Below are 24405 nucleotides of genomic sequence, written 5' to 3'. Positions count from 1 at the left end.
AAAAAAACATTTGTTTTTTTTTGTATTTTTTCTGTATCATCATCTTTGAAATGCAAGAAGCGCCATAATGTATTATTCCAGCCCAGGTGCCGTTTAGATTTTTGCCACTAGATGGCAGCAGTGTATGTGCAAAGTTTTAGGCTAATCCAATGAACCATTGCATTTCTGTTCAAAATGTTGTATCAAGACTGCCCAAATGTGCCTAAATGGTTTATTAATAACTTTTCAAGTTCATAACTGTGCACTCTCCTCAAACAATAGCATGGTATTATTTCACTGTAATAGCTACTGTAAATTAGACAGTTCAGTTAGATTAACAAGAGTTTAAGCTTTCTGCCAATACCTGATACGTCTATGTCCTGGGAAATGTTATTGTTACTTACAACCTCATGCTAATTGCATTAGCCTACGTTAGCTCAACCTTCCCGTGGGGGACCCACCGATCCTGTAGAGGTTTAAACATACTGTAATAACTGAATATTGTCATTAGTACCTGTGGAGACAGGAACAATAGCCATACTGTGTTGATCCTGAGCATGATCCCCTGTTTATTCTGATGATCCATAAACAGACCAGTAGCGCTGATCTCAACTATGACCTCATTCCATGGAGCTTTACATTACTGACCCGACTTCTTGACATGAAAATACAACTGTATGATTGGCTGGGCTCTTTGGTCCTCATCTTGCTTCAAACTAGCATTGGCCTAGATTACTTTTTTAATGAATGGCAATATGTGGGGATTAAGTGGGATACAACATGCAGTCCATCAATATTGACGTAATGGCGTGTTTTTTTAAGAGTAGGGAATAAGCCAGTCAAGACATTCATAATAGGACAAACCCTATTGAGAACCATTATACAGGTGTCCATGCTGCTGACTGAGCTAGTTATGCCGACTCACCTCCCTGGCACAAAAGTTTCAATTAACATCGTCAGGAATCTTCTTGCTTCTAGAATAAATTAATAATACAATGGCAAACAGGCGGGTAACGAACGATTTGCTACCTATGCCGTCTGTCAAAAGCAAAGCGCATGACGAGATCGGACCAATGTGGCCTCACACTCAAGCGCTTGTGCCATCCCCGCGGGTACACCTGGCCCATTGAGAATATGAATAGCCGCAGCTTTTGCCATTCACGCATGTATGTGTATTTGCTCTAATTACTATAATTTCAAACTATGCCCAATAAGGAATGACTTAATACTTTAATATTGTAGGTTTTAGTTATACACATATATTTTATCACAGCGCGTTGCCTGTTGCGAAGTTTGGATATCAGGTAAAGCTTACCCATGCGCATTTGGTTTCCATTCAACTTAAAGCCTAAATTGAACCGACAGGTTGTAATATAGCAAAGGCACCGGGAATACAGTCAATTTAACAATAGTATTGCCAGACCAGGGCGTGAAGTTACAGTCAAGACTAGTGCAACTGGATCGGGAGAATTTTGTCCCCTATTAAAATCCACCTGCCACTTGGAGAAGAAAGTAATTGTGTTTGGATTACAAAATTGGAGGTAAACTCTATATCGATTTTATCTAGTCATCTGAGATGGTGGTCATATACAATTCCATATAAACACATGCGGTTTTGTTGTCAATATAATTTATATCCACAGGTGACAGGTGTTTTGATGATGACAATTTCATGATGATGACTTGTATTATTCAGTCTGTCGATGCAAGGTCTTTTGCAATCTACCTACAACCTACTTGCAACCTACTTGCATATGTAGCCCATGTGAAATGGCTAGCTAGTTAGCGGCGGTGCGCGCTAGTGGCGTTTCAATCGGTGACGTCACTTGCTCTGAGACCTTGAAGTGACTGTCGACGTGTGCAGAGCGTCCCTGGTTCGCGCCCAGGTCGGGGCGAGAGGACGTACGTAAAATCTATACTGTTACGCATACATGGTGATAAGATGACATTTGCTTTGGGTCAAAGCTAATTGTAGATTGCAGTATGGATGGTTGAAGCAGAACAGTGTGCATTGACAGTACTTCCTACTCTGTTTGTCATCTATTTATAATATAATCTTTGAACAACAATAGCTCATATAATTTATCTTTATTATAATTGGATTGTGACATTCAGAACAACAAGAGCAACACTGAAGCATCCATTTTGGTGACTGGTTTAAGAAGCCCATGACAAGGCACCCACACCTGGATATTTGCTTATCTTTTCAACGGGGGACAAACAGACAACAGACATTTCACTTGAGCCAGTCCCTGTTATGGAGTCTTCAAAAAGTGGACCAGCATGTGGAGTCTTTGAAAAAGGCTACATCCACATTGTTAGTCACACTGTGTTGTATGCTGGAAACTCTGAAAGTAATAGAAAATAATAAAATAATCTCACTCCATTCTTTCTTTCTCCCCCTCGGGGTTCTAGTCTAGTGAGAAGATGATGTGTTCTCCTATGAAAGCTCAGATCTGGACTGGTGTGAGGCGAACTACAGGCACTCTGAAGTACACTGTGCGTGAACATGATTTATTTCTTACAATATTCAGCTGAGATATACACCTCTGTGCTTACTGTGCCTTTTTAAAACTCCATTGCTGTATACTTGTCTAATATATTGTTGTATTTTATTTGTTTGCGGAGGACCATATTTTATGGCCACAATGATGATAGATGTAGTGGACAGGTGCATCACTCACTCACTGCATTACATTGTGAATCCCTCTTTTAGAACACTCCTTTCTGTTTCTCCAGATGAGCAGTCTGTTCGTCTTCGTGATCTCCCCCATCATGCTGTACCTGCTGCACACTTACGCCAGGGAAGTACCTGTACCTGGTCTGGATCATGATGGTCTTTGTGGGTGTGTGTCCACTCTTCTCTCCAAACATCAGGACAACCTTCATTAAGTTATAACTCCACTCCCAAGGTGTCCTCATCGGTCTGCTTTAGATACTGGGTAGGGCCGGGGCTAGGGGCCATTTAGGAATTGGGCATCAATGTGTGTCCCCTCCCTAAAGGTCTCTTCTCTGCCTACTTCCACATGACCCTGAGCTTCATGGGCCAGATGCTGGATGAGCAGTCCATCCTGTGGGTGCTGGGGCTCTGCTGGGGCTCTGCTATGCCCTCTGGTATTCCCATGCTTCATCAACGACAGGTTGGCCACCATAACACCTGCTCAAGGCTTCTGCAGCCAAATCATTATCTGTGAATACTGGAAGTAGCATATATCGTGTTTCACCTTCCTGTCTCTATTCAATGTAACCATGGGGCAGCGTCCATGTGTGTTTAGATCTCCCTGCTAAAGGATCATGCAGTTGTTCTCTCTATATGGAACAAACGGCAATACATACTGTAGGCTGTTAATAAGGCAGGAGACAATGACAGGATATTTTTACAGGGCATGCCAGGTTGAAACAGAAGCCATGCTAAGCCAGGAGCCTGACAACCAGGCCAGGAGCAGCCTGTAGTATGCTATATTCACCAGCCAGTCGGAGAGAGGGGCTTCCTAGCTTTCTGAATGACTCTCCCATTAACACTGTTTTAATATTAAAGTAAATGGTGGGAAAAGATTAATGCAATATTAATGAGAGTGTGAACATAATCCCAATTGAACTATGAAAAGGGCCCACCCTGTGCTCCTTTGTCAAACCCACTGACAACGCCTACGTCCTCAACTGCCTTGCCCTCTACATCACCTACTCATTGGGTCTGGAGATGAGGATGTAAGGCAATACCTCTCATTATTGTACTGTACATTACTGTCCAGTGCACATTCTATCACTCCATCAGTTCACTGTCTGATAACTGCTTTCTGTTCCTCTCTCGCTCATGCTCTCACTTTCTCTGTTTATCGCTCTGCTTTATTTTCCCCACTCACAGCTGTACTGACCAATAGGTGCTACGGTTATGCTGGTCTGGTGTTGGCCTGTGGGGGATGACAATCATCTACTGGATCAGTGACTGTTTCGGATGCATCCTCTGGCAAAAGCTCAACTTCTGCTATCTGCATGGCATCTGGTAAAAGTAGGGGATAGGATGTGAACAGAAGTTAGATATAATATTCTCTCTTTGATGTTGTGAATAATCATGAACAGACTGACATGTTTCTATTCACCCTCTAGGCACATTCTGATTGTGATCGCTGTAGCCTACCCAAGCACCCTGATAGCCTACTTGGATGCCAACTATGAGATACCTTACTCCCTGCCAGGCCTTCAGTACTGGCCCAGTGATAACTGTGTCCTGGGCTTGCCTTACATCGTCCTGAAAGGAACCACCAAGACTCAGAAAAGATGTTAGAGAACGTTCAACCTCCAAGAGACAACTTGATGGCTTTGGTGATGAAATGTGCTATGTAGTGCCGTGCAAGGAAAAGTGTCAAATGCAGTGCCTTTCTTTTTACTTAGCAGTGACTCCGTTTTGAGAAATGGTTGCAATTCATAATATTGTTCCTTATTTTATATGATAGCAGAATCAATGCCACTCAGGTCATCAAGTTCGATGTTTGCATATTATGTTTAGTGTGCACATGTTAAAGAATTAAACAAGAATTAATGTGTGTATGTTTTTATATGCATTTTGTGTGAATTGATCAATGCCCTCATCTGTTATTTGCGTCCATATATGCATGGATATTCTCTCCACATGTTTTTATAAAACAATTTTGTGTATATCTGTGTTTCGGTATAATAACATGATTGTCTTTGTAGTGATGAGAATGGAGATTATTTCAACCCCAAAAATACAGCTTTGCTTAGATGTAGGGCTGAATCACAACCACAACATTTTAGGGGTAAAGGGCTTGTAGAGTTTGTTTATATAACCTACAACTTTACATTTGTCATCCTTTTCAGGGATAATATCATATTATGTGTGATCTGAACTAAACTAAGTTTAAGACATTTTATACAACCACATAAACATAAATGTTTGTCTTGGTTCAGAGATCTTAAGATGTAAGTATTTTATGATGTTATTACAGAAAATGTAAGGACCATGTCAATGTTTGTTATGTGTGGGATTCTACATCTATGAGATCAATTAAATGTGTATATGAATAAGATTAACGGTTACTGAATTAAATTCTATGATGAATTTGAGACGTTTCTAAATATACTGAAAAAATATATAAACCCAACATGGAAAGTGTTGGTTCCATGTTTCATGAACTGAAATAAAAGATCCCATAAATGTTTCCATATGCACAAAAAGCTTATTTCTCTCACATTTTGTGCACAAATTTGTTAACATCCCTGTTAAGGAGAATTTCTCCTTTGCTAAAATAATCCATCCACCTGACAGGTGTGGCATATCAAGAAGCTGATTAAACAGCATGACCATTACTCAGGTGCACCTTGTGCTGGGGACAATAAAAGGCCACTCTAAAATATGCAGTTTTGTCACACAACACAGTGCCTCAGATATCTCAAGTTTTGAGGGAGTGTGCAATTGGCATGCTGACTGCAGGAATGTCCTCCAGAGCTGTTGCCAGAGAATTTAATGTTAATTTCTCCACCATGAGCCACCAATGTCATTTTGAGAATTTGGCAGTAAGTCCAACTAACTTCAAAACCACAGACCACATGTAACCACGCCAGCCCAGGGCATCCACATGCGTCTTCTTCACCTGCGGGATCGTCTGAGACCAGGGCCCGGACAGCCGATGAAACTGAGGAGTATTTCTGTCTGTTATAAAGCCCTTTTGTGGGGAAAAACTGATTCTGATTGGCTGGGCCTGGCTCCCCAGCTGCGCCCCTGCCCAGTCAAGTGAAATGTATAGATTATGGCCGAATGAATTTATTTAAATTGACTGATTTCCTTATATTAATTGGAACTCTATTGAGCATTAGACGTAATGCAAAGAAATTAATCTAGAAGGTTGAAACCTTTTATATTTTTGCTACCTCTACAGTGTTTTGTTTCAGGATCATTGCTAAAAGAACAAATATCTGGAAAATGAAAACCCACCAGAAATCCCCCCGAAAGAAAATAAATAGAGTATGAACTAGAAACGTAAAATAATTTGGTACATTGTAGACATTTTTTCAAAGCCATATTCCTACCTGAAAGATACAATAGATTTCTGACACAAAGAAATTGGGGCATGAACATGATACATGTCACCGTTAACTGTCAGCAGCAACAGTGACATCTAGTGTACAGATTAGAATATGTATTTATTTATTTTGTAAGCCCCTGTTAACCTGTAAATATGTAACAACCATTGACTTTATGTATGACTTACATATTGGGTAACAACAACCCTTATGAATGATCTATGTGTGTCTGTGCGTGTGTTTGTACATTTTATACAATTTCATTGAAAACCCTTTCAGTGATGGCTTAAATCAAAACGTGGCAACCACTTCAATAGTGGAGAAGCAAAATATATATTGACTAAGTGACGTTTATGTCTTTGACAGCCAGGTGGGGATTTCAAAAAGCCTGATTCATGCCTCAAAGACAGGATCAGTGTGAGTGACACAGAGGCCAGGGCTGAGAGAGAACTCTGACACTCTGTCCAATATCACACATCAAATTGACGTCATTAAGTCAAAGAAAAATATGATATAACCTACTATAAGCAAAATCAAAGTCGTTTTTAAATTTCACCCATTAGTAGAAAGCAATGTAATTAAGTTATATGACTAATGTCAATGTCATGAGTGTGTTGGATTACAATTTAAATGTTTAAATGTCAATTATGTCCCAGTTTCAATTATACATACAATTAAGGACAGGAACTCCTTGGGGAATATTATTTTCAATTGTGAGGCAATACGCTGTTACTATAGGATAAATTAATGTAACTTTTAATCAAATATATGCATTCCACATTTGGACCAACATCTTTACTGATTTACATATTCTGACAAGCGCCCTATCAGTGGGACAGTTCGTTTTGCATGGCCCGGTGCGCCGGTTGCGTAGAGATTTAATTTAAGGACCAATGAATGTAACACAAATCCAAACCCCCCCCCTACCCGGGATACCGGGCCATGTAAAACGAATTCGCTCACTCGTAAAATACTTGAATTGTATTTGTCGATCGTGAGAAGTCCCCCCTCTGAAGTACTACGGTTGGTGCAATACAAATGGCTTACATTTTTGCCTACCTGATTGGATGAGAAAGCTTTCTGTTTTGGTTGCGTGCCAGTAGTCGTCTGGAAGGGGAGGGGTGCAGTATGACTTCCGGTTTAGGCTGAAATTGACACACAATGAGGAGCAGGGAATAACCTCGCGAAACGCCGCTGTAAATAAATAACGTTAGAAGAATCACTGAAGCCACAGAATCATGGAGAATCAGGTAAAGTGACTTTTGTGTCCCCTCGTGAATCCTGAACTTTTAACGAAAAAATACTAGAAGGCTGTGCCCGGGACAGGAATGAATGCCTGGTGCTCGAAAAAATCCTGCTAATCGAACTCATAGTTGGCTCACGAGCTGTGCTAGCTAGCCCCACACTCAATCGCATACATCGGTATTTGACATAGCGAGCTGGCTAACGTTAGCTTAACTCAGCATTGCTAGCTAGCCACACAATCAGACGGGCACACAAAGGGATTTATTGCCTAATTTTGTGTTATGGACGTATATATTGAGAAAGTAAGATGTATAACTTACTCCTTTCCCAGTTTATAACCTAATTTACACGAGCTACTACCTGCTAGCGTTCTCGGCCCTTCGCTAGCTACGTAAATAGCTGCTACAAGACGCCGGTGGAAAGGATTGCTCTTTCCAGGTCTGGGTGGAGGGGAGGGAAGGAGGGGTGTGTATCTAGCGGCGACGAATTGGAATTGAAAAGCGGGAATTACATCACCAGTTTAAAGGCAAAGATTGTGCACTAATGTAGATATTTGAAAATCCTAGGGATACAAATTGTATAACAGCTAGCTGGACACTGGTTGGTTGGGGGAAAACTTATTGAGGAACGTCCATGCATGTCCATATTGACTTCCATAGACAGACATTAGTAGGCCATCTTATTTTTCGAAATATCGTATCGGTAACTCTGACCCACTGTTACTCAAGCTAGGTAGGAGTTTTCATGCTCATCATGATAATGCAAACTCTATTTCCATATCAAATTGACTCATGGAATCCACCTGTGGGAAAATGTCACTGTCCGGTGTTACCCCTTTGAAGCATGCTAACAGTGGAATTCCGTGACGACAAGGAAGGACTAATCGTTTTAGCCGGTTCACCGTGATTACTTAGTGGCAAACAATATAAAACGGTACACCATCAACAGCCATGAAACACCTAACATAGGAATTGTATTTTTGTACATTTCAAGGTTTGTTTGTATGGAATATGTATGGACTTTTTTTTTGTTGTATGGTTTGTATGGACTTTTTATAAATAATCGTATGTCTGAAATCGAGACCATCACATTTGTTTTTTGCTAAATTGCCCACTTTGCTACATGCCTTATTTCTGGAAATGTGATAAGGAATGCTAATGTGCCTTGTTGTGCATCATGACGTCTAGTTGTACGATTTGTGCCATATGAAATCACCATTCAATTCACAATAATGCACCAGAGATGGCCAGAGTCATACCAGAAAAATGGTGGGATAGTGACATGTTTTATAGTTGGAGTAGACTGGAGTGCGAGCTCTGTAAGGGCTGTGGTGTCTGGTGGGCCTGCCCACCTGTACAGAGCTCAAAGTGCTGCAGGTGTGTCCTGTTGTGGTCTGTTGATAGAGTAGTCTGCTGTCTTCAAGCAGCGGAGAAGCAGGTTCTTTTCAGAGGGAGTGCAGCGACATTTGCCAATTTTTTTCTTCTTCTGTGTGCCTCATCAAAGGAGTCTTTCATATGATTTTTTTTCCCCTAGTGGAGATTAACTTGGTTATGAGGGGTGTTATTTTCATGGCACGTGGGGGTTCATTGTTGTGAGACTCTGCTTGTCTGCCAAGTAGGGCATTTCCCTTCAGAATATCCATTTTAGATCAGGGGGAGGGTCACTTGCAACAATAATGGCGGCTCAGTGTATTTTGTTATCTTTCTGTTGTGGCAGGGAAGTGAACCAAAGGAAGTTACTGAACATCATACTGTTTCCATAAATGTTTCAAAGGAATCAAGAATCTTGTCTTTTTCCTCCAGTCAATGCCAACCATCTCAGACCTATTTTGTTTGTGATGATCTCGGTGTATGAATGGTTGGTCATCTCTGAGCTGGTTTTTGGTGATGCCAGTGATCCTGGGGAGCTGGTTGGTTGATGGGGAGGGGCTCAATGGCTGCTGCACTGACCTAGGGTGTGGTAGCGACTGGAGTTTAAGGGCATTACCGCCACAGAATGGCTAGGTGAGATGCCGGGGGGGCTCAGAGTCCCAGACCAGCTCATCTCAATCCTGTCCCCCTAATCCCTCCACTCAGTCACACAAGGACTGTGGAGAGAAGGTGCCAAATCCCCACATTCTTCAGGCCAGGACATAAAGTGACTTTTCTGTCCCCTCGTCCCTCTCTCTTCCCAATCCCTCTTTAGTAGCTGTCCCGATCGCTGCAGCATGTCATTTGGATGTCCGTTCAACTACTATCATTGTTCTCGGTAACGAATCACAGTCTGTAGTTTCTGATGTGACCATCTCATAAAAAACAACTTTGTTTTCTCAATTGTATCAAATAATTGTAATTTCCATAAACTAAACTGTTTCCTATCTAACCTACTAACTTGCGATGAGTGATCAATTTCAGATGCTAATAGTTGTTTTTGTATGTCTGACCTTGTGTCTGCAGTGCACAGTCCAGGTGAAGCTGGAGCTAGGACATCGAGCCCAGCTGAGGAAGAAAGTAACCTCGGAGGGCTTCACCCATGACTGGATGGTGTTTGTGCGAGGGCCTGAGACGGGGGACATACAACACTTTGTGGAGAAGGTCGTCTTCAGGCTGCACGAGAGCTTCCCCAAACCCAAGAGAGGTGGGTCAGACAAAACACCATCGCAACAACAGCACTTGCTCGTGCGCAAACACACACACACACGTACCTGGCTGAAACTGTTTTTGTTGGTTTTTGTCTGGGGATAGGAGAGGGGATTCACTATGGATGTAATAATTCACTGATGCGCTTTGGTCCCCGATTCAAATGCTTAAGATACAAGTGCATCGGTCCATGGGCCCCGAACCGATCCAAATGTAGCATATAGGTCAGAAAATCGATTAAAACCTTATGAATCACCAGTTCACACTTTTTTTATTTTTCTCCTTACGTTCTTTCTACCTTCCGAAAATACCTCATATTTTCTGACAACTGATATGTCCACTCCTTCAGGGTGGAACTGCATGTAACTGTGTTGACGGTCATTGATCTACAGATCATTTTGGATTCCGAACAACCCCAGTCAATATCAGTAGCCTAGTCAAACTGTGCGCTGTTCCTGATCTTGCACATCTGTGCGGCACCTTCAGCGTTTAAATAATAAAATGGCTTGCGTGATATTACGCTTTATTAGTTGAGTGACAACCTATGTAATTTGCTAGGTTATTATGATCATCTATGCGCTGTTGAAAATGACATTTTACCAGAATAAAAGTAAGCTACCGGAGACAACTGTCATCTGACTATAGCCTAACTGCTGACCCTGGCTTAAAATATATTTTATTTTGATCATCATCAGTAATAGTTTTGGTAGTTTTGCTTTAAACAATCCGTGTATATGGTAATTTTTAAATATACAGGGTAAATTTTATTATTTCATAACTGGGACAATAATCACTTTTGCAAGGCGCACTGGATGGCCGATGCCAGAAAATATCTCACAATTGTAAACATCCAAACGGTAAAACCCATTTTGATTTTGAGATGGAGGCTGAAATCCAAAGTTGTGCTAGCTATATATTCATTGGCTATGTCATTGCTAATTTGTAAACGATATACAGTATATTGATGCATTACTAGGTCACACCTCCTCTTCAAAAATACTAGTTAATTAGTGGGTGATGGTGATTTCAGAACCAAAATGGGGGGGGGGGCAAAAAACAGGCTACATTGTCCCCCCAATCCGGTAGTGGGGTGGTAGATGCCTTATGACTCAGCTCAGGTGCCTGCATAGTACATATACCATAGACATTAACACACACACAGAAATAATCTCGTACAGATACAACTCAGAGGCCCAGCTCATGAGCTCCATCAGCAGCAGATTTTTATTTAGAATGGAAAATTAATGTGTTTATGCAACAATTGTTAGTGCATCTATTTGTTCTCTAATCAAACCAAATTGCACCGATTAGTTTCTAACTAAAATGTATCGGAGCCCATGTATCAAATCGTCTTGAAAGGGAAAGATGCACATCCCTAGAATTCACCTTGACAACAGTTTAAATCAATATTGTAAAACGTATTCTACGGTAGCGTGAAGTGCAAACACACAGAAGGCCTTCAGAGCGTTGCCTTCTACATCAAGCATGCATGTTGCTCGGTCAGATTTGGTCCATTTGTGCTGAACTTCAATAAACATGATGTGTTCTCCAGACCAGGCACATCTCGTCTCATTAAGTCACTGCAAAGCTTTGGGTCGTTGTCCACGGTCATTATGGTTATTGCACATTATTGCTCCCATAAGCTTTTAGCTTCAGGTTGTAATTGACTCTCAATGGGAGGCTGGCACTAGTTCACATTAGCCTTCTAGCAATGGCCATTGATGTTATCCTCCTGAATGTATGTTGATGTGCTGTTGTTGTTTCTGCAGTATGCAAGGAGCCACCATATAAAGTGGAGGAGTCGGGCTATGCAGGTTTCCTCATGCCGATCGAGGTCTACTTCAAGAACAAGGTGAGAGCTCTGTCAGAGCCTCTGTAATGGTACTATGTTAACAGTGTCAATCTATCCCTCAGGATATGGGCCACTGTTGCATGTGATTCCTAATGGATTAGAGTTCCTCTGGTGCTCAAGGCCTTCTCCTGAAATCACATCGGATATAGTTCTCCTACAATGGCTTGTTTATATTATCCGGCACAATCTGTATAAGATGGGTGTTTTCCTGTGGGTCGTTGGTCAATATTCATGTCATTTGGTTGGTATTTAATGTGTGTGTTTTAATTTCCTCAATGGTTCATGTGCTGTTTCTAGTCTGTCATGTGACAGTATTTGTGTGTGTGTGTAGACACCAGGTTTAGGTGCCAGTGATACTGGGGCTGTGTGTGACACTGGTCATGCTAGTAGTGGGCCTTTGGCTGCTGGTCTGGCTGGTGTCTTGTCAGCTGTCTGTCTGGCTGAAACTCCTCTTCATGTCACTGTAGCGCCTGTTTTAAAAAGGCCTTCAGTTTATCTGCTGTGAATGTTTTTACTGTGTCCTGTATCTGTAACCCTATGACTCCTGGCATGCTCTGAAAGTGGCGGGTGATCAGAAAGAATCCATTTGTTTACCAAAATGTTCTGTTTGCTGAAGTTCTCTCCCATTGTGGAATGTTAGTTCTTATCAGTGTGTGCACTCCAGGTATGCCTCTTATTGACTTGGTCGGGGAATCGCTTATTCTTACTGTTAGCTGATAATATTCTGATAAGGGCTTGGCGGGGCTAATTAGATATGTTCATTATTATTTACAGGAGGAGCCCAAGAAGGTGTGCTTCAACTATGACCTCTTCCTGAACCTGGAGGGGAACCCCCCTGTCAATCACCTGCGCTGTGAGAAGCTCACCTTTAACAACCCCACCCGGGAGTTCAGGCGCAAGCTGGTCAAGGCTGGAGGGGTGAGCTGGGGATGGGGTACAGGGTGGATGTGGGATGGGTTAGAATAAGTGGGAAGTGGAATGGCAAGAGGGAATGTTGTTGATGTGTTTCAGGGTTGAATTGAAATTTAATTGGAATTGGTCACACCCCACAGAAAGCAGAATTTGAATTGAAGGAAGTGGAATTTAATTCAAACCAATTGAACTAAAACTTGAAAGTCTCATTCATTTGACAAATATTTTATCGAAAGGAAATGCTACTTATTAATGCAAAGAATACACACATACCATTTCACATATTAGTTTGATTAGAACGCAAAGATGTCAAACTGTAAAACATTTTTGTCATGAGATGTTACATGGTTCCCTTCTATACTGCAGTGTTTGATCTAATGCATTCTGGGAAATGTATTCTGATATTGAAAAACATTAAGGGAATTATGAATGATTTATAGACAACCCACAACATGATCTTGAAATATTTTCAGACCACTTTAATTATTTGAAATTGTTTTAGGACAATTTTTTTAAAAATGAAATGTTATGCTTCAAACATACTACATGGTACTGATAACCAAACATTATGTCAAAATTAACATTTATATGGTGATGTGTAGAATAAACAAGCCATTGGAATTTCCTTGAATTAAATTCTACTTCCTTTGACTTCAAATTAAATTCATCTTTCTGTGGGGTTTGGCCAGTTGAATTGAATTGGAATTAAAGAGCAAATTGCAACTCAATTCAGAATTGATCCCAACCCTGGTGTGTGTTCTCATTCTTTTCCCTATTTGTTTGTCTCTCAGGTCATGGTGGTGCCAGAAGGGGCAGAGGCGGTGTCGAGGCCCAGTCCAGACTACCCCATGCTCCCCACCATCCCACTGTCTGCCTTCTCAGACCCCAAGAAGACAAAGACCTCCCATGGATCAAAGGTGAGCAGCACTTCCTAGACTAGTACACTGATAAGAAAGAAGGTATAGGATTGCTCAGCCAGTCAATACAGCAGAGGGTAGGGAGAATAGGAGAGTAGAATACAGTTGAGATAAGGGACGGCAAACCTTTTTGTTTCCCAAGCCTTTAATCATATCATGGGATCCTTTCATTAATTCAGCTGGACTTCGCTGCCTACTCTAGGTCACAGTTGATCCCAAATAAACCTGCATGATTACAAACATCCTTTCCTGGTTTAGCATTTACCACCCTGTTGAATTATCATAGTACAACATGGACGATGTTCTGCGTTGTGGATATGTGCATGCATTTTGTGCCGAGTATGTGATCGGAGTTGAGCGGTTGGAAATCCACGTCCTCTCCAACCGCTCCGCTAAAAAACGCTCCGCGCTCACAGAATAAAAACTGCTGCTCCGAATTCACTCCATTCATTAAAATCACAATTTAACCAACACCAATCTATTTTTGTGACTACCTGAACCTACCATTTGGTTTTGAAGTATTGAAACCAAGCCATATGATTTGAAAAAGTATTTTAACTAACATGAAATGGTGAGTGTAAGAAGCGATCATCATTTCAAATAGGCTACATGTCATATTAAACAGCATATAAACACTCTAAATAGGTCAGGAGCCTGACAGGGAGTCTGAGAAGGAATGGAAATGTATTATTTAGGCTGAATTATTTCAATTATCTCAAGGCTATAGCCTATAAAGAAATACATTGTTAAGCATTTGCGACACACTAGGCAGGTAAGGAGTCAAGGACATTAAGCACTCAGCATTTAAACAACATTTAAACTAACATTAAATCATAGTCTATAAATTGGCATATAGGCTGTGACTTAGAATTAAATAGAAATTAAAGGAAAAATGCCTTATTAGGCTCAGTCTACAGGGCCTCTTTTAATTCATTTTTAGAAACACCAGTTTGGCCAGAGTCTGGTTTCAGGCTCATGTGATGGTGCCTGGAGAGCAGGCCAGTAGTGAAGAACATCCACTCCTCACTTGCAAATCCACTGGGGACGCTAAACACCCTTTTGGCCATTCTTGCTGGGCAGGGATGCAGAGTTGTTATTTTCTATAGGTAGGCCTAAAGGTTTTTAGGCTAAATAACCCAATCAAAACAGAAAGCTAATTGAAAGTTGCCAGGCCAATTGCACCAAAAATAAATTATGGCCTATTGTGTAGATAATAGAACAGCAATAAAGGAAACTTTTAAGAGATTACATTTTTTTGTTTATAAATACTTTGCTACAATGACACACTTAATTAGCTACCCACCTTGTTCCTTTCTTTTAGCATGTGCACATAGTAAGTACACCATTGTGCTTTCGGGTTATGTGTATTTTCAGAAGTCCACAATGATTATTTTGTTGTTGACATTACATCACCGCACCCTCTTTTGCTTTTGGCCACCTTGATTTTGCACCTGTTTGTTTGTTTCTTTATGAAAATATTTTTAGCGAACTCCGTGACAGTAGCTAAAGCAAGGGTCTATAGCATCACACAAGTAGACTACAAATGCATGCTGGGCCGGGAAGGCCCTAAGCTCGTGAAGTGAGCTCTATTGGAGTGAAATTGGAGCGGGCAGGAAGGTTGATGCGCCAGCATTTGGGAATATTGCTCCGCGCTCCAGTCAAATTGGGGATGCTCCTCGCACTGCTCTGCTCACATACAGTGGGGCAAAAAAGTATTTAGTCAGCCACCAATTGTGCAAGTTCTCCCACTTAAAAAGATGAGAGGCCTGTAATTTTAATCATAGGTACACTTCAACTATGACAGACAAAATTAGAAAAAAAATCCAGAAAATCACATTGTAGGATTTTTAATGAATTTATTTGCAAATTATGGTGGAAAATAAGTATTTGGTCACCTACAAACAAACAAGATTTCTGGCTCTCACAGACCTGTAACTTCTTCTTTAAGAGGCTCCTCTGTTCTCCACTCGTTACCTGTATTCATGGCACCTGTTTGAACTTGTTATCAGTATAAAAGACACCTGTCCACAACCTCAAACAGTCACACTCCAAACTCACCTATGGCCAAGACCAAAGAGCTGTCAAAGGACACCAGAAACAAAATTGTAGACCTGCACCAGGCTGGGAATACTGAATCTGCAATAGGTAAGCAGCTCGGTTTGAAGAAATCAACTGTGGGAGCAATTATTAGGAAATGGAAGACATACTGATAATCTCCCTCGATCTGGGGCTCCACGCAAGATCTCACCCTGTGGGGTCAAAATGATCACAAGAACAGCGAGCAAAAATCCCAGAACCACACGGGGGGACCTAGTGAATGACCTGCAGAGAGCTGGGACCAAAGTAACAAAGCCTACCATCAGTAACACACTACGCCGCCAGGGACTCAAATCCTGCAGCGCCAGACGTGTCCCCCTGCTTAAGCCAGTACATGTCCAGGCCCGTCTGAAGTTTGCTAGAGAGCATTTGGATGATCCAGAAGAAGATTGGGAGAATGTCATATGGTCAGATGAAACCAAAATATAACTTTTTGGTAAAAACTCAACTCGTCGTGTTTGGAGGACAAAGAATGCTGAGTTGCATCCAAAGAACACCATACCTACTGTGAAGCATGGGGGTGGAAACATCATGCTTTGGGGCTGTTTTTCTGCAAAGGGACCAGGACGACTGATCCGTGTAAAGGAAAGAATGAATGGGGCCATGTATCGTGAGATTTTGAGTGAAAACCTCCTTCCATCAGCAAGGGCATTGAAGATGAAACGTGGCTGGGTCTTTCAGCATGACAATGATCCCAAACACACCGCCCGGGCAACGAAGGAGTGGCTTCGTAAGAAGCATTTCAAGGTCCTGGAGTGGCCTAGCCATTCTCCAGATCTCAACCCCATAGAAAATCTTTGAAAGGAGTTGAAAGTCCGTGTTGCCCAGCAACATTCCCAAAACATCACTGCTCTAGAGGAGATCTGCATGGAGGAATGGGCCAAAATACCAGCAACAGTGTGTGAAAACCTTGTGAAGACTTACAGAAAACGTTTGACCTCTGTCATTGCCAACAAAGGGTATATAACAAAGTATTGAGATAAACTTTTGTTATTGATCAAATACTTATTTTACACCATCATTTGCAAATAAATTCATAAAAAATCCTACAATGTGATTTTCTGGATTTTTTTTCTAATTTTGTCTGTCATGGTTGAAGTGTACCTATGATGAATATTACAGGCCTCATCTTTTTAAGTGGGAGAACTTGCACAATTGGTGGCTGACTAAATACTTTTTTGCCCCACTGTACAATGTTAGTCCTTCAGTGGGCCTTTGGCTAAGTGCATTGACAGCAGAGTGATTATCAGCTCAGTTATGATGCTTCCACTCAGATCTTTCTTTGCTGACAATCAAGAAATATGTGGCGGAGCACCTGCATGAATGGCCCATACTTACCTTTATTTTATATATTTACAGCCCAGCACCTAATTGAATAGGGATGTGAGTTTGATATCATGTGTACTTGTCCCTGTCTTTAGGAGCCCAGTAAAGAGGGCAGTGGAGGCAGCAATAAAGGGCCCAAGCCCCACAAGCTGACCAAGGAGCACCGCGAACGCCCCCGTAAAGACTCTGAGAGCAAGGCGGGGTCCAAGGGTGACAGCGACCGCGACGGGGGAGGAGGGGGCAGCAGCAAGAGCGCCCGCGAGCCCTCCTCTTCCTCATCCAAGAAGCCAGCAGAGATCAAAGTCAAAGATGAGGGCAAGGTCCTTCCCAAGGCTGCCTTCAAAGAGCCCAAACTCACCCTGAAGGAGGCCAAGATGGAGGGCATGTCCCCCAAAGGAGGGGGGGGAGGGGGTGGTGGGGGAGGAGGAGGGGGCCCGCTGGAGTCCAAAGGCCCCGGGAAGCGGCCCTCCACTGTGGAGTCTCCCAAACCCAGTGCCAAGAAGCAGAAGAAGAGCAGCTCAGAGGGATCTAAAGGGGCAGCTGCAGGGCCCTTCACCGGAGCCTCTCCCAGGGTCTCCTCATCGTCTGCAGCCGCCCCTGGCTACCCAGAGAAGAAACCCCCCAAGGAGAAGGGTCGTTGGCCCAAGGGCAGCAAGGCCGACACTCAGGAGGTCAAGGAGCCCAAGAAGCTGCCTGAGTCTGACGACTCCAACTCTGAGGATGAAGCCTCATCCAAATCAGAGCAGTCAGCCCCCTCCAGTCCCTCTAACTCAAGCTCCAGCTCTGATTCCAGCTCAGAATCTGACTTTGAGCCTGGACAGAAACAAGGCCAAGGTAAGCCTATCATTCTCTAGACAGATAACATGGGATTTACACATCCACTGGAGAGGACATTCTGACACATTGGTTGTCTTTATTGGGCATGGCTTGTGATTTAATGTAGGAATGGTACTGTTGCTAATTGTTATAATATTTTTTTAATATCCCTCTTTTAGGCTGAGCTATTCAGATGTTTAATTGATGGTTGTGTTGCGTCAAATATGTGCATTTAGAAAATGTTCTCTGTTAACGGTGTGTACTTACTCTAGGCCCACTGCGCTCTATGGTGGAGGACCTACAGTCAGAGGAGTCAGATGACGACAGCAGCTCTGAGGAAGGGACGCCTGTCAAGACCAACCCGCCCAACCGTGACTCACGGTAAGTCTCTCTCAATTTCTCACTCTTTACGTTACTGTGTCATAGACCTCTGATGCTTCTGTAGTTATGTAATTTTCACCAGTTCGTCTACTCCTTAGGAAATTAGCATTGCTTGGCTGTTAATGTTTGGGGCGTTATGAAACAGTGTGCCCGTATGTCTCTTGCAAATAAGCACGTGTTAGCTGTTCTTTATAGGTGTTACTTTAAAGATTTTAATCATTTGAGCTGCAAACAACAATTGGAATTCTTAATCCTTTTGCAAAACGTGTGCCCACCCACCACCTATATACACAGAATCCCTGTGCTAAATAGGGCACAATGAGAGCTTTCTGCCTCTGTTCCCTGTCAGACTGAGCCTGGACAGTGAGAGTGACAGCAGTGACGGCTCGCACCGCCCCAGTCGAGACCCGGTGCCACCTCCACAGAAACACAGCTCCTCCAATAACAAGGTAAAGCACGGCTCCCCCAGTAACGAGGTAAAGCACGGCTCCCCCAGTAACGAGGTAAAGCACAGCTCCCCCAGTAACGAGGTAAAGCACAGCTCCCCCAGTAACGAGGTAAATCACGGCTCCCCCGGTAACGAGGTAAATCACGGCTCCCCCGGTAACGAGGTAAAGCACGGCTCCCCCGGTAACGAGGTAAAGCACGGCTCCCCCGGCAACGAGGTAAAGCACGGCTCCCCCGGCAACGAGGTAAAGCACGGCTCCCCCGGCAACGAGGTAAAGCACGGCTCCCCCGGCAACGAGGTAAAGCACGGCTCCCCCGGCAACGAGGTAAAGCACGGCTCCCCCGGCAACGAGGTAAAGCACGGCTCCCCCGGCAACGAGGTAAAGCGCGGCTCCCCCGGCAACGAGGTAAAGCGCGGCTCCCCCGGCAACGAGGTAAAGCGCGGCTCCCCCGGCAACGAGGTAAAGCGCGGCTCCCCCGGCAACGAGGTAAAGCGCGGCTCCCCCGGCAACGAGGTAAAGCGCGGCTCCCCCGGCAACGAGGTAAAGCGCGGCAACGAGGTAAAGCGCGGCAACGAGGTAAAGCGCGGCAACGAGGTAAAGCGCGGCAACGAGGTAAAGCGCGGCAACGAGGTAAAGCGCGGCAACGAGGTAAAGCGCGGCAACGAGGTAAAGCGCGGCAACGAGGTAAAGCGCGGCAACGAGGTAAAGCGCGGTAAGGAGGTAAAGCACGGCTCCCCCGGTAAGGAGGTAAAGCACGGCTCCCCCGGTAAGGAGGTAAAGCACGGCAACGAGGTAAAGCACGGCAACGAGGTAAAGCACGGCAACGAGGTAAAGCACGGCTCCCCCGGTAAGGAGGTAAAGCACGGCTCCCCCGGTAAGGAGGTAAAGCACGGCAACGAGGTAAAGCACGGCTCCCCCAGTAACGAGGTAAAGCACGGCTCCTCTAATCTCTCCCAGGACTGGACTGTTTTCTCCGTCTCCATTGTCACTCCAGATTTCTAATTCTATTGTTTCTCCTTTGACAAAATCGCCATCATTAAAGGTGCTAACGAGGCCTCCCGGGTGGCGCAGTGGTTAAGGGCGCTGTACTGCAGCGCCAACTGTGCCATCAGAGACTCTGGGTTCGCCCCCAGGCTCTGTCGTAACCGGCCGCGACCGGGAGGTCCGTGGGGTGACGCACAATTGGCCTAGCGTCGTCCGGGTTAGGAAGGGCTTGGCCGGTAGGGATATCCTTGTCTCATCGCGCACCAGCGACTCCTGTGGCGGGCCGGGCACAGTGCGCGCTAACCAAGGTTGCCAGGTGCACGGTGTAGCCTCCGACACATTGGTGCGGCTGGCTTCCGGGTTGGATGCGCGCTGTGTTAAGAAGCTTTGCGGCTTGGTTGGGTTGTGTATCGGAGGACGCATGACTTTCAACCTTCGTCTCTCCCGAGCCCGTACGGGAGTTGTAGCAATGAGACAAGATAGTAGCTACTAAAAAAATTGGATACCACGAAATTGGGGAGAAACATTTCTAAATTCAAAACAACAACAAAAAAAACAAAAAAAGGTGTTAACATTACAAATTGGATTTTAGAGAATTTTTGCATTGTAGTTTCAGAAAACATCCATAATATATCTGCCACTAATAGTGGATGCCGCTCCGGCGGGAGAAATCAATAAGCAAATTTCACAGCCAATCACAACACTGGCGGGTAAGTAATAATGTGAAACACTATCATTCCACTATTAGCGCCAGCTATAATATGGACATTGTCAGAAGTTACAATGTAGAAATTCAGTTATAAGTTCTATGTGTAGCACCATTAAATATTTAATTTCTCCTTCAAACTGGTATTTAAAAATATATATAAACTCAGCAAAAAAATAAATGTCCTACTTTCAACTGCGTTTATTTTTTAGCAAACTTAACATGTAAATATTTGTATGAACATAAGATTCAACAACTGAGTCATAAACTGAACAAGTTCCACAGTCATGTGACTAACAGAAATTGAATAATGTGTCCCTAAACATAGGGGGTCAAAATCAAAGTAACAGTCAGTATCTGGTGTGGCCACCAGCTGCATAAAGTACTGCAGTGCATCTCCTCCTCATGGACTGGACCAGATTTGCCAGTTCTTGCTGTGAGATGTTACCCCACTCTTCCACCAAGGCACCTGAAAGTTCCTGGACATTTCTGGGGGGAATGGCCCTAGCCCTCACCCTCCGATCCAACAGGTACCAGACGTGCTCAATGAGATTGAGATCCGGGTTCTTCACTGGCCATGGCAGAACACTGACATCCCTGTCTTGCAGGAAATCACGCACAGAATGAGCAGTATGTCTGGTGGCATTGTCATTCTGGAGGGTCATGTCAGGGTGAGCCTGCAGGTAAGGTACCAGATGAGGGAGGAGGATGTCTTCTCTGTAACGCATAGCGTTGAAATTGCCTGCAATGACGACAAGCTCAGTCCGATGATGCTGTGACACACCGCCCCAGACCATGACGGACCCTCTACCTCCAAATCCATCCCGCTCCAGGCCGCGGTGTAACGCTCATTCCTTCGAAAGAAAAAAAGGTGAATCCAACCATCACCCCTGGTGAGACAAAACCGCGACTCGTCAGTGAAGAGCACTTTTTCCAGTCCTGTCTGGTCCAGCAACGGTGTGTTTGTGCCCATAGGCGATGTTGTTGTCGGTGATGTCTGGTGAAGACCTGCCTTACAACCGGCCTACAAGCCCTCAGTCTAGTCTCTCTCAGCCTATTGCAGACAGTCTGAGCACTGATGGAGGGATTGTGCGTTCCTGGTGTAACTCGGGCAGTTGTTGTTGCCATCCTGTACCTGTCCCGCAGGTGTGATGTTCGGATGTACCGATACTGTGCAGGTGTTGTTACATGTGGTCTGCCCCTGCGAGGATGATCAGCTGTCCGTCCTGTCTCCCTGTAGCGCTGTCTTAGGCATCTCACAGTACGGACATTTCAATTTATTGCCCTGGCCACATCTGCAGTCCTCATACCTCCTTGCAGCATGCCTAAGGCACGTTCACACAGATGAGCAGGGACCCTGGGCATCTTTCTTTTGGTGTTTTTCAGAGTCAGTAGAAAGGCCTCTTTAGTGTCCTACGCTTTCACAACTGTGACCTTAATTGCCTACCGTTTGTAAGCTGTTAGTGTTTTAACGACTGTTCCACAGGTGCAGGTTCATTAATTGTTTATGGTTCATTGAACATGCATGGGAAACAGTGTTTAAACCCTCTACAATGAAGATTTGTGAAGTTATTTGGATTTTTACAAATTGTCTTTGAAAGACAGGGTCCTGAAAAAGGGACGTTTCTTTTTTGCTGAGCTAATATACATTTACTTATTTATTTAACCTTTATTTAACTAAGCAAGTCAGTTAAGAAAAAAATCTTATTCACAATGACGGCCTCCTGCGGGGACAGGGGCTGGGATTAAACATTTAAATAAATGAAATACAAATTTTGAACAAAACACAAGAGGGACAACACTACATAAAGAGTCCCAAGACAACAGCATGGCAGTAACATGTCAACACAGCATGGTAGCAATACAACATGGCAGCAGCACAAAACAGGGCACAGACAACAGCACAAAGGTCAAGAAGGTAGAGACAACAATACATCACACAAAGCAGCCACAACTGTCAGTAAGAGTGTCCATGATTGAGTCTTTGAATGACGAGATTGAGAGAACCTCTGCACATGTACTTTGTTGACGTTTGGGTTATTACTAGTAGTTATCATTGATGGCTAAGCAGTGTGTTGTATTCCTAGCACCACAACAGCAGACTGGTGGTGTGTCAATTTTTGCTCTCCTAAAGCACCATCCTTCCCATTCTGATCTCTGTTTATCTGCTTTCCACTCTTTCTTCCATTTCTCTGTCTCTGTGTTCCGTCTCCCTCTGAGCAGGTATTGGGCAGGAAGAGCCCAGACATCTGCAGCCGCCCAGAGAAGGTGCTGAAGAAAGGATACGAGAAGGTAGGAAGGGTAAATAATCACAGTTTTACATTACCTTTGTTTCTTATTTTTGTGTTCAAACATCTGTTTTAAGTGGTTATATTACCAGTGTAGTGTTCAAATTCTACAATACTGCTCTATCACCACTATTATAGATATATCACTACCAGCTCACCACTCCACACATTCCTGGTGTAAAACTGCAGTAGAAAACACTGGTTAATCAGTAATCATATACCTAATAGTAGACTAAAGGAGTGCTCCACTAACCACAAACTCCCTTCTCTTCCTGTTCTCCAGGCCTACACAGAGGAGCTGGTGGATCTCCACCGCAGACTGATGGCTCTGAGGGAGCGCAACGTCCTACAGCAGGTATGGAGCAATGACTAGCCGTGTGTGTGTGGTCAGGTGTATACATGTTACAAAACATACTTTTCCATCACACTATCAGGCCACGCTATTGTGTTATCATCAATGTGAATTTGTAGTCATCTAAGTCCTCTCCTCTCCTTAGATAGTGAATCTTATCGAGGAGACGGGGCACTTCAACGTGACCAACACCACCTTTGACTTTGACCTGTTCTCTCTGGACGAGACGACCGTCCGCAAACTACAGAGCTACCTGGAGGACACAGCAACGTGACAGCAAGCCCGTAGCACAGTCCCTGGACCCCCACTGGGGGGGAGTAGTAACATAAGCTACAGCCACACACCAGACAGAGCTAAACCACAGAACAACAACAGAACACACACTTTCACTTGTCGCTGGAGAAGAACAGAGGAACAGGGTGAGGGGAGGAGAGAGGTCAGAGTAAGAGAGAGCAGCTATGCCACTGTCCCTCTAACCTGGACTGGACTGGAGGACAGGACTAGGAGCTGGCCTGTCTGGACTGGATCTAGCAGGAGACGTATTATATATGTTTCTTGTGGAGAACAGCACAGCAGCCTGTGTGCAGAACTGTGGAATGCGACCACTCTACTCTCCCTCCCCCTCCTGCCCTCCCCCCCTCACTTCTAGCCTTTGCAAACCCAATACTTCCCCCCTCTATCTCCTCCCTCCCCACTCACACTCCCTTAGTCGACACAACACTCCTCCCCTCCTCTCAGCTGGAGTTCATTTCTCTGTAGGAATTTTTCGGTCTAGGTGAGTGTGTGTCTGGGTGAGTGTGTGTGTCTCGGTGGGTGAGTGTGTGTGTGTCTCGGTGGGTGAGTGTGTGTGTGTCTCGGTGGGTGTGTGTGTCTGGGTGGGTGAGTGTGTGTGTCTGGGTGAGTGAGTGTGTGTGTGTCTGGGTGAGTGAGTGTGTGTGGGTCTGGGTGTGTGAGTGTGTGTGTGTGTGTGGGTCTGGGTGAGTGAGTGTCTGGGTGAGTGTGTCTGGGTGTGTGTGTGTCTGGGTGTGTGTGTGTCTGGGTGAGTGAGTGTGTGTGTCTGGGTGAGTGAGTGTGTGTGTGTGTGTCTGGGTGAGTGAGTGTGTGGGTGTGTGAGTGTGTGTGTGTCTGGGTGAGTGTGTGTCTGGGTGAGTGAGTGTGTGTCTGGGTGTGTCTGGGTGAGTGTGTCTGGGTGAGTGAGTGTGTCTGTGTGTGTGTGTGTGTCTGGGTGAGTGTGTCTGGGTGAGTGTGTCTGGGTGAGTGAGTGTGTGTGTGTCTGTGTGTGTGTCTGTGTGTGTGTGTGTGTGTCTGGGTGAGTGAGTGTGTGTCTGGGTGAGTGTGTCTGGGTGAGTGTGTCTGGGTGAGTGTGTCTGGGTGAGTGTGTCTGGGTGAGTGAGTGTGAGTGTGTCTGGGTGAGTGAGTGTGTGTCTGGGTGAGTGAGTGT

The 24405-nt window shown here is 44.2% G+C and overlaps 1 protein-coding gene and 1 pseudogene across 4 annotated transcripts; both read left to right on the top strand.

Annotated features, from left to right (window-relative positions):
- The first annotated feature begins 1035 nt into the window (after positions 1-1035).
- Positions 1036-4264, top strand: LOC139407942 (alkaline ceramidase 1-like; annotated as a pseudogene).
- A 2925-nt stretch (positions 4265-7189) lies between these two features.
- On the top strand, positions 7190-23756 carry LOC139407620 (protein ENL-like). 4 transcript variants are annotated; one of them, XM_071151450.1, is made up of 12 exons: positions 7204-7271; positions 9451-9513; positions 9702-9882; positions 11654-11736; positions 12511-12654; positions 13440-13565; positions 17084-17822; positions 18077-18185; positions 18535-18634; positions 22548-22616; positions 22896-22967; positions 23110-23756. In XM_071151450.1, the coding sequence occupies exons 2-12, from the start codon at positions 9484-9486 to the stop codon at positions 23236-23238; spliced, it is 1782 nt and encodes a 593-aa protein (XP_071007551.1). In that variant the 5' UTR covers positions 7204-7271; positions 9451-9483; the 3' UTR covers positions 23239-23756. The 4 variants fall into 4 exon arrangements, with proteins under 4 accessions (XP_071007553.1, XP_071007552.1, XP_071007551.1 ...); XM_071151449.1 differs by having other exon boundaries at positions 22548-22625; XM_071151452.1 differs by lacking the exon at positions 9451-9513 and having other exon boundaries at positions 7190-7271.
- The last annotated feature ends 649 nt before the right edge of the window (positions 23757-24405 follow it).

This window comes from Oncorhynchus clarkii, chromosome 4 (genome assembly GCF_045791955.1).
Source record: "Oncorhynchus clarkii lewisi isolate Uvic-CL-2024 chromosome 4, UVic_Ocla_1.0, whole genome shotgun sequence".
NCBI classification, from domain to species: Eukaryota; Metazoa; Chordata; class Actinopteri; order Salmoniformes; family Salmonidae; genus Oncorhynchus; species Oncorhynchus clarkii.
This window is presented reverse-complemented; position numbering and strand designations above follow the sequence as displayed.

Excerpts from the sequence above, each read along its gene's own strand:
- LOC139407620 (XM_071151449.1), top strand. The coding sequence starts at position 9,484 with ATGTCCGTTCAACTACTATCATTGTTCTCG. Across the intron at positions 9,883-11,653 it reads CTTCCCCAAACCCAAGAGAG|TATGCAAGGAGCCACCATAT; the intron begins GTGGGTCAGACA and ends TTGTTTCTGCAG. Across the intron at positions 11,737-12,510 it reads AGGTCTACTTCAAGAACAAG|GAGGAGCCCAAGAAGGTGTG; the intron begins GTGAGAGCTCTG and ends TATTATTTACAG.